This window comes from Cervus elaphus, chromosome 33, assembly GCF_910594005.1.
Source record: "Cervus elaphus chromosome 33, mCerEla1.1, whole genome shotgun sequence".
Classification (NCBI taxonomy): Eukaryota; Metazoa; Chordata; class Mammalia; order Artiodactyla; family Cervidae; genus Cervus; species Cervus elaphus.
In genome coordinates, this window is record NC_057847.1 from 41,512,462 (window position 1) to 41,522,101 (window position 9,640).

The 9,640-nt window shown below is 37.7% G+C and overlaps 1 protein-coding gene across 5 annotated transcripts in view; it reads left to right on the forward strand.

The window, feature by feature from the left end:
- LOC122688445 (cytohesin 1 interacting protein) overlaps positions 1–9,391 on the forward strand; it is a 76,054-nt gene extending 66,663 nt beyond the window's left edge. For all 5 annotated transcript variants that reach the window (XM_043894443.1, XM_043894442.1, XM_043894441.1 and 2 more), the window contains 2 exons: positions 5,225–5,291; positions 7,931–9,391. In XM_043894443.1, the coding sequence (XP_043750378.1) occupies positions 5,225–5,291; positions 7,931–8,391 (528 nt within the window). In that variant the 3' untranslated portion in view covers positions 8,392–9,391. The remainder of the gene's footprint in view (positions 1–5,224; positions 5,292–7,930) is intronic.
- The last annotated feature ends 249 nt before the right edge of the window (positions 9,392–9,640 follow it).

Genomic DNA, 9,640 nt, shown 5'->3' on the forward strand with positions numbered 1-9,640 from the left:
TCTACAATACAGTGATGAATAGAAACTAAACTAGTAGGCATCCTAACTTTGCTCTTGACCATAAAGGGAGTTCTTTTAACTCTTTCTTATCTCTAGGGATATACTTTTTATGTTAAGAAGGCTCCCTTCTATACCAAGTTTGCTAGTCGTTTTTACAGTGCTTGTATATTATCTTGTAGCAGGTACATTGTTTTTCTGTAAGTGTTGAGATGGTCTTCTCATTTATTTTTAAAAATCTGTCAGTTTGGTGAATAACCTTTAAAGATTTCTAATGTAAAAACACCCTTGCATTTCTATAGTATATCCATAATTTACATAATTATAATAAGTATAACATAATTATGTAAATTGTGGTCATAATTTATACTTTTTATATACTTGTAGATTTGGCCTGCTGACATTTTCTTTAGAATTGTTGAAGGTAACTTCATTTTACAGATAGAATGGTCTGTAATTTTCTTCTCTCAGACTATCTTTTTTTTAATCTTCTTTTTTAGTTTTGGTATCGAATTTACTAGGCTCTTAGCATGAGCTGAGGAATCTCTTCCCCTTTTTGTCCTCTGGCAGAATTCTTGTAACACTATCTGAATCACCTGGACTTGGGGCTCTTTTTGATGTGAATACTTCTAAACTCGGTTTTGGTTTCTTTATAAGACTGCTCAAGGTTTCTGCTGTTGTTTGTCTGTTTGCTTGAGCCAGCTTTATTGAATGATGTTTTTGCTAGTAAAGTTTTGAAATTTTCAAATTTAATGCACGAAGTTGATAATAAACATTCTATTTTCATCTTTTTCTTTCCTAACAAGCTGTGCTTATGTCCCCATTTTCATTTGTACTACTTTTTATGGCTTTTTTTCCCCCTTGGTAATTCTCTCTAGAGGATTTCCCATTTGGGGATCTTTTCAAAACCCAGTATTTCAATTTTGGTCAATTATTCATCTTTTTCCTGGTTGCTTTTAAGGTGTTCTTTTGTCTTTACTGATCTAGTTTCACCACAGTCTGATTAGGCTTGGATTCATTTCTAAATTTATCCTGCTGGGAACTTGCAGTGTCCTCAGTTTTTGTGACTTTCTTTGGTTTGGGGTAATTATCAGCTTGACCTCTGTGAATATACCTTCCTCATCGTTCCCTGGATAGTCTTCTGAAACTCCTGCTAGGCACATTTCAGAGTCTTTTGATTTAACTTCCATGCTTCTTAACCACCCTTTCAGATTTTGTATCACAATATGTTTTTGTTTAATTTTTTAATTGAAGTACAATTGATTTACAGTCAATTATGTTAGTTTTAGGTGTACAGCAGTGATTCACTTATACATATATATGTGTATGTATCTACGTTCTTTTTTCAATTCTTTTCATTGTTATGTTATTTTTTAATTCCTTCATATTATCTTTAGTAATGTTGTCTGTGTTCTGTATAGAATGTGTTCTTTCTGTTGAGTTTTAAAAATTAATTTTTTATTTTCAAATAATTCGTTTTCATGCTTATGTTTTCTTTTCTTCCTTTGTTTCAAATTTCTTATTCTTAGGAACATCACATTTCTCTCTCAGAGGACTGAAAATACTCTTTATTTTAGTCTTTGAACACTTTTCTATTTTTATTTTGTTTGGAGAGAATTCATGTACTGATTATCAGTTTTGTTGTCTTTCTTATCATCAAACTTCTGTGGCGTTCTGGAGTGTGGATTGCCTGCTTCCCCTGGCCTCTCGGTGCCACTCAGTGTGAACTGGGCAGTGGTCTCTGCTCTGCAACTCAAGACCTCCAGCACACAGCCAGGCCTGGCAGCTTGGATGCCTTCCCCGGGGGCCAGTATGCAGCTTGGGTCGTGAGGCTGCATTCATGTGCTTCTGCCCCTGTGGGTACAAGCTTTCCATGAGCTATAGTCACCCTTAGCAGCTTTGTTCAGCCTCCTTTTCATGGTGGTAGAGCTTAACCAAGTTTCTTCTCTCAAGCAGGAAACCTTTCTTTGTCTCTGCCTCACACAGGGTCTAATTTTCTCCTGACTTCTTTCTTTTTCTCCAGGTCTAGTAGAACTTTGGGTTCATTCCTATTCATCATCTTTCGTTTCTATTGCCTTTCCAATCTTGTAATTGTGAGATTTCCAGCTCATCACTTGGGCTGGAAATGTCTGGGTCTGACCTATTAACCAGAGTCAGATTGGCTTCCCCTTCACGCAATGACATTTAGTTTGTGCATCCTGCTACGTCAGTGTGCATTGTCTCACAAAGACTCCTTGTGTGGCCACGACCTCTTCTTCAGAAGCAATGGTCCCTTCTGAGCTAAATTTTCAGGGATTCCCTTTCTTGTGACCTATGATTCAAATGTTTGACATGAAAACAGCACATCTAGTGGGATAACTGAGGGAACTATTCTCTGATATTTACTGAGTTTGTGGCCCTTGGGAAACATTTTGCTACATTGAACTTTTATTTTTTAATCTAGAACTTTTAGGACAGTTATCTATGAAAGCACTATAAAAGTAGTAAGTGTTAGTTGCTCAGTCATGTCTTATCCTTTGTGACCCCACAGACCGTAGCCCATTAGGCTCCTCTGGCCATGGAATTCTCCAGGCAAGAATACTGGAGTGGGTAGACATTCCATTCTCCAGGGGATCTTCCCGACCCAGGGTTCAAACCCAGGGTCTCCTGCATTGCATTGCAGGCAGATTGTTTTCTGTCTGAGCCACCAGGGCAGCCCAGGTGGCATATAAGTAGTAAAGTGCCATGGAAATGTTTATCTATAAGTCTCATGGAGAATGAAAACTTTGGAGACATATTCAACCAAATATCCAGTCTGTGACAGCAGAGTGTTTTTTTCAGAGAGCCACCCTTTCATGTATTCATTTAGCCAACATTTAAGGAGCAGCTTCAGTATGACAGGCACTGAACTAGGCACAGTGAGTTGAGCTGATGTGGCCTAGTAGGGTTAGATCTCGCCTATGCTTCAATTTTCTTCTAATAACGAGAGGTTAGATTGGTCCAAATACACCACTGTGATGTTAACAGTAGACTGAAACAGACTCTGAGGAAAATAGGGAAGCTTCAATGCAAACTAAAAGCTCTTAGTCACTTTGACACAGCTGCTCTTTACACTGGTATTTTCTTGGTTTAAGTGATGACATACTGAGATGACTGGGACAAACCAACAGATTTGATACTTAAAAACCTTTATTTTCACAGAAACTATTTGGCAAGCCCTGACTTTGTATTTATAGGTAGTAAGTACAGAAATACATCTTCCTCTTCTGCCTATAATTAGTTTTGAGTGTTGGTCTTATGCTCCCCAATTGGACTCTATCCTCTTGTAAGAGATAAACCTCTTTAAGAAGGAAAAAAGGGCTTAGTGTACATGCCAGATCCCTGCTGGTTCTGTACTTCCTGGTTTCCTGACTCTGACCTTCACATGACCTCAGATTTACAAGAGCTATAATTCAGGTAGCCCAGCAGTCTTTGAGCCAGGTAGACTATGTTTTAGTATCGAAAAAACAAGGAATTAACTGAGCGAGGTATTTTATGTCTTTGACTTGTTGGTCACATATTACATTGACAGGCATAAGGAGTGCCACTATATGTTACTGTATCAAGGCTGAGAAAATCCGGCCCAGTGATTGTTCATTCCCTGAACCAGCCAGAGTCCCCCTTAAACATGTAATGACATTCTTGTAATATTTCCTTTTCCTTTAGTTTCCCCTTCCGAATGTACTTTCCCCCCACTCTCCCATTTTAGCCTTCGTCTACCCCTTCCAGACTGATTTGTACAAAGGACCACTTGTTTCTAACTAGGCTGCCTTTCCTTCCTGATAAATGTCCACAGGCAAATCTGAGTGGTGGGGGACCTAAACCTGGGGGCTTGCGGTGGGGACCTGAAGTGGCAAAGGAAGGGGTAGAGTAAAAAGCAGAGAGAAGGGAGAAGGAGCCTTTTTGCCTTGCCGGGTGCCTTCTGCTTCATTGACTTTCGATTCCCATCCACAGCCTGGCTGTGGGCTAGGCCAGGCCTCATGTGCAGTTGTGACCATTACAACAGCCACTTCATCCCTCCCTGGGCCACTGTTCTCATGCACAGGGCAGCCAAGGAAGGAAGCAGCTAAGAAGTCAAGAACTGTTAAGAAATGTTCTAAGTTTAGCCCTCCAAGGATATCTTTTAGAGCTGGTCAGCTTCCCTTTTTGTGTATAGAAAATAAATAGATTTCCCGCAGAAAAGACAGTGTTAATGACCCAGGCTTATAGAATGATGGTGGTATTTCTTTTAATCGAAATACAGTTGATTTATAATATTGTGTTAGTTTCGGATGTACAGCAAAGTGATCCAGTTATACATTTTTTTTCAGATTTCTTTCTATTACATGTTACTATAAGATACTGAATGTAGGTCTCTGTGGTGTACGATAAATTCTTGTTGTTTATCTATTTTATGTATAGTGGTATGTATGTCTTAATCCTATACTCCTAATTTATCCCTCCCCTGCCCTGTTCCCCCTTTGATAAGCATGTTTGTTTTCTATATCTGTGAATCTGTTTCTGTTTTATAAATAAGCTTATTGGTATCATTTTTTTAGGTTCCACATATAAGTGGTATCATATAGTATTTGTCGTTCTCTTTCTGACTTGCTTTTTTCTTAGTGTGATAATCTCTAAGCCCATCCATACTGCTGCAAATGGCATTATTTCATTCTTTTTCATGGCTGAGTAATATTTCATTGTATATATGTACCACATCTTCTGTGTCCATTCAAAATGATCATGGCATTTTTTTGAACATTTACTAAGCTGTATCCACCGTTCCACCCATTTTCATCTACTAATGCTTATAATCCTCATGAAAATCCCAGGGTTTAGGTTCTGTTGTCCTCATGTTAAAGATGAGAGAAGCCTAGAGTTTAAAGTCATGCTGAATCAGCTAGTAAATGGACACAAACCCAAGCAATCTGCTTTTCCAATAATTTAAAATAAAAAAACCCCTAAGTATCATTGTTTCTATTATCTGTCATCTCTATTGAAACAATGTCATTGTTTCAATTTGTTGGTGCTTCTAGACTATTTCTTGAGAAATTGGTGTTTCCAATATTCCCCTATTACACAGAAAAAAAAATCTTTCAAATGAATGAGAGGGATTGTTAGTGCTAGAAAGAAATGAAAAAAATGAATTGAAAAATCTGAACATCTGAAAGTACATTGCTATCTTCTCTGGGGTTTCCTAATAATTAGCACTTTTTTTCTTCTTTCTCAGCAAACCTTGAAAAAGAAATGGGTGGAGTTCAGATCTCTGCAGTTACAGGAACAGCGCCTGCTTCATGGTAAATGTGATTTCCGGTTCAGAAACCACACTTACATTTCATCCTTTCAGTACTTCTGTGTCTAACTTGTTTTAAGATTGGCATCATTACAAGGAAAAAATTGTCTAGCATGGGTCAAAAATAGTTTGTATTCCTTTGGCTTGGCTTTTGGAGTGACCAGTGTATTTGGAGGAGAGGTAAGTCCAATGACGTCCCCTCTTCCATACATATAACACATGCACATGAAAACATGGACATGCATGCATGCATGCACACACTCGCAAGAAGCACCTGGGGATTTTAGAAGAGCAATATGAATGATTGCCTCATTTTCCTATTTGGCAGATGAATTAAATTCCTGAGAATACCTATGGCTCAGGGGCTGCGTAGTTCTGAGAAACTCTTGAAGCTGGAATGGTAGCGTGCTTCTTGGGTGGAGCTTGTATTATTTGTTCAAATTGTGTGAGTTACAATAATACAGAGGTATTCTCCTTCATGGCCCTCAAACCAAAGAAATGTTAAGGATCTTTAAAACAGTAAATACATGCTTCTTGCCATTGTATGCATTCTGAGAAGAAGGGTTGAGTTTAAAATTTGTTGACTTGGTACTTGCTGTGTGACTGGTATAACCTGAGGAATGAGCTTATGTGTACAAACAATGCACTGAAACCACTAGCTATGTGGGTGTGAAATATAGGTTATATCTTTGTTGGATAATATTGACCTAAAGTCTCTATTTGTAACCTTACAATATCTGTTAGTTAAAGTGATCATCTGTTTATAGAAAAAAGATACATTAAATTCTTAATTTGGCACTAATATATGACAGAAGTTTGTGTTCAAGTTCTTTCTTTTCAGGAAATGAAACACGTATGAGTTACTTCTCTATTTGTGTTTATAAAGTAATAGTCTTAAAAATATATAACAGGGTTTTTCTGAGGGATCTAAAATTTGCTAACAAGTTAGAGGCACAAATATATGACCGCTTCCTGGATTTCTGTAGACTTCAGGGTGTTTGGGATATCTTTGCCTCCACTTGCAGAGGAGCATCCTGAAGGTGAGATGGGGTTTGATCTGATAAGTGTAGGCAGTCCTGTGGTTCTATGGGCATGGCCTTGTATAGGCAAGGTCCTTATTTCAGGATCAAGGAGATTGGCTCCTCATAAGGCCATTGTCTATATTTTTTTGAGAGATTAAAAGAGTTCTTTAGTTTACTTTTTATAGACCTAGAATAAACATCCAGGGCATGAGATTCTACAAGCCAAATGCTCTCCAATCAAAAGACATTCATCAACTTGTTGCCAGATGAAATAAAGTAGGTTTTGTTAACAAAAAAGAATGCATTTTAACTGGTCACCACAGGGCTGACCCTACTCAACCTTGCAGATCAAATGGAAAAATAAACAAACAGTCTCTTTTAATATTGTCAACCAAGGGCAAAGGAGAGCAGCAGTAGAGACAATCAGCATGAGGTTAAAAAAACACATCTCTGAGTGTGTAATGTTCTATTACTTTTCAGGAAGCAAAGTCACCTTCAAATGATTTTTTTTTTCTGGCTAGTATTACAAATAATCTCCTTTCTTTTAGCAGCATACCAAACAACTCAGATAGTACAGAAGCAAGTGGGATATGAACAGGCTGTTGGTGTGAGATTAAAATTTGAGTTTGGAGAGCCCAGATGTAGGTTATAAAAGGTGGATGACGAAATTCAGCCAAGCAGATAACATTCAATATTTTCAAATGATTATTTATTTTAGGACAGGGATGTTTTCTGGATACACTACCATTTCAAAGAATTTAAGCATTTAAGTATTCTACGAATAAACTGGGAATATCGAGGCTCTAAGATATCCTTTCTGTTCTAAACATCTTTGAATTCTCTAATAATCAGTCCATAAGGTGCAGGTTTTATAACTGTGCTTTCCATACACTTCAAGTGATGTTATAATAATAAAAAATGCAGTAAATAAAAATCAGAGGAACTAAAACAGAGAAAATCCATAAGAGGGCATTTCTCCAAGTATATTCTTTGGAACCCATTTCTATGATGATTTTAACAAAAAGTGGCAGGATCACTTCAATGTAAGAAATGATTCTTTTGGAAATTCTAAAGTTGCACTGGAATGCTGTTAGTTGAGTTGAATTGTTTTCATGTGAAGAATTTTATTTCAATTTATTTAATCTAGACTATTTTTGTGACCATGGAATCCTTTACATGAAACTAATCCATCAACAAGGGTTTCCCAGGTGGCACAGTGCTAAATTATCCACCTACCAATGCAGGAGATGCAAGAGATGGAGGTTTGGTCCCTGGGTCAGGAAGATTCTCTGGAGTAGGAAATAGCAACCTAATCCAGTGTCCTTGCCTGGAAAACTCCATGGACAGAAGAGCCTGGCAGCCTACAGTCACAGGGTCACAAAGAGTCAAACACAACTGAGTAACTGAGCACACACAGTCTATGGACGAATAGCTTGAAAAATCATACTCTTAAACTTATCAAATGATCTCCTAGACAGTCACTTATTTGTGCAAGCTTGGTGAAAAGAATTATTTACCCTTACTCTTTCTTCTGCCTTTCAAAGAGAAATTTTGATGTATTTACTTATAAGAAGTGATGTTTAGATCTATTTCACAGTAGACTTTCTTTTCTGCATTCTAGGCGATGCAACTAACTGCCCAAGTTTGGATAATATGGACATAGATGAATCCACATTGCTTGGACTCCTGCCTGGCCCAGCCCTCCTGGACCGGAATCGATTATCCAGTGCAAGCAGTTGTAAGAGCTGGCTGAGCTCCATGACGATAGACAGTGAGGATGGATACCAGACCTGTGCGTCTGAAGACTCCAGTCGGGAAGCCTTCAGCCGCCAGACAAGCACAGATGATGAGTGCTTTGTCCCCAAGGAAGGAGATGATTTTCTGAAGAGGTCTTCTTCGAGGAGGAATCGGAGCATTAGTTCTGCCAGCAGTGGGTCCATGTCTCCTTTGTGCGAAGGCAACTTCTCAGGCATGTATGGGACCCTGCCCAGGAAAAGCAGAAGGGGAAGTGTCCGGAAACAGCTCTTGAAATTCATCCCAGGCCTTCACCGCGCTGTGGAAGAGGAAGAGAGTCGCTTTTAATGGATTGTCATGCCCTTTCATATTAGCTTATTTTGTAAACATCTTCAGATTCCTTTAGATCAACTCCACCCAACTTAGTGGGAAAGTGCAGATGGATTGCAAAACTGACATCACATTTCATAGCGGTAGTGAACTTTATTTAAACGTTTGTACCATTATGTATGCTTCTGCAATTGTTTTTTAACCAGAACGGTTCAAGTTCTAAGCAGGCAGTAGGAAAATTAAATAATAATAAATTACAAAATATAACAAATTAACTCAAGTGCCTGCTTATTTTAATGCTGCCTGTGAAAGCAAGGGTAATATTTATTTTCTAGATTAGTCATGTGAGAAGTTGAGAAATTTTAGAATCAAGTGTAAATAAGAAAGTGACAGAATGTAATTATTTGGAATATCTTCTGTAGATTAATTGGTAAGGTACAAAACTTCATATTTGCTTAAGCTCAGTAGACTATGGGGAGGCTTATTAATAGGTGATTTTGAATGTTCCTTGTCAAGTTTATGAAAGATTAGAAGTGAAGGTGATCATCAGCCCTTTTTTACATCCACAGTGACAATGAAGCAGGAAGTAGATTTAATAGGATGATTTAAGCTTTATAAAATCCATTGAAAGATGTTTTCTAAGATGGGTGCTAAAGAAGACTATAATAAGGTCTTTTTTATTGGTGGCCTAAACAAAATGAATGAGGATGTCTTTCTTACCTGATTCAACTTTTGCTCTTCCTAAACGTTGATGACAAGTCTGGAACTCTCAAGATCCTACAGCCTTGTGATTTTTTTGAACAGATATCTAAAATTTGAAAAATTAGAGTTAGGAAAAAGATCTTCCTCCTGTGGAATTTTTTTTGCATTACTCCTCACTTTATATTATATATTCTTAATAGTTATTGCCTCAACACTCTCTTGTCTATTAGTTATGTTGGTATCACTTTACTCCTCACCTTTCAATCACATTTTTATTCAATGCCCATTAAAGTTCATGATTTCTCTGTTCTGGTGATATAGCTGCTTATTACCTGTATTCTAGGATAGATAATCTGGACAACGCAATAAACAGTCCCTACTGATTGTGAATGCTGTGTGTGCATGTGTGTGTGTATGTGTGAGAGATAACTGATACAATTAAACTGAGTAAAGAGTGACTCATTTTGAGAAAAAAAGAGATGAGGGCAAGGAAGCTTGTAGGGTAAGAAATAAATGATAAAATAAAATAGGAAAATATTTCTAATGGGACATGCTGCTGCTGCTG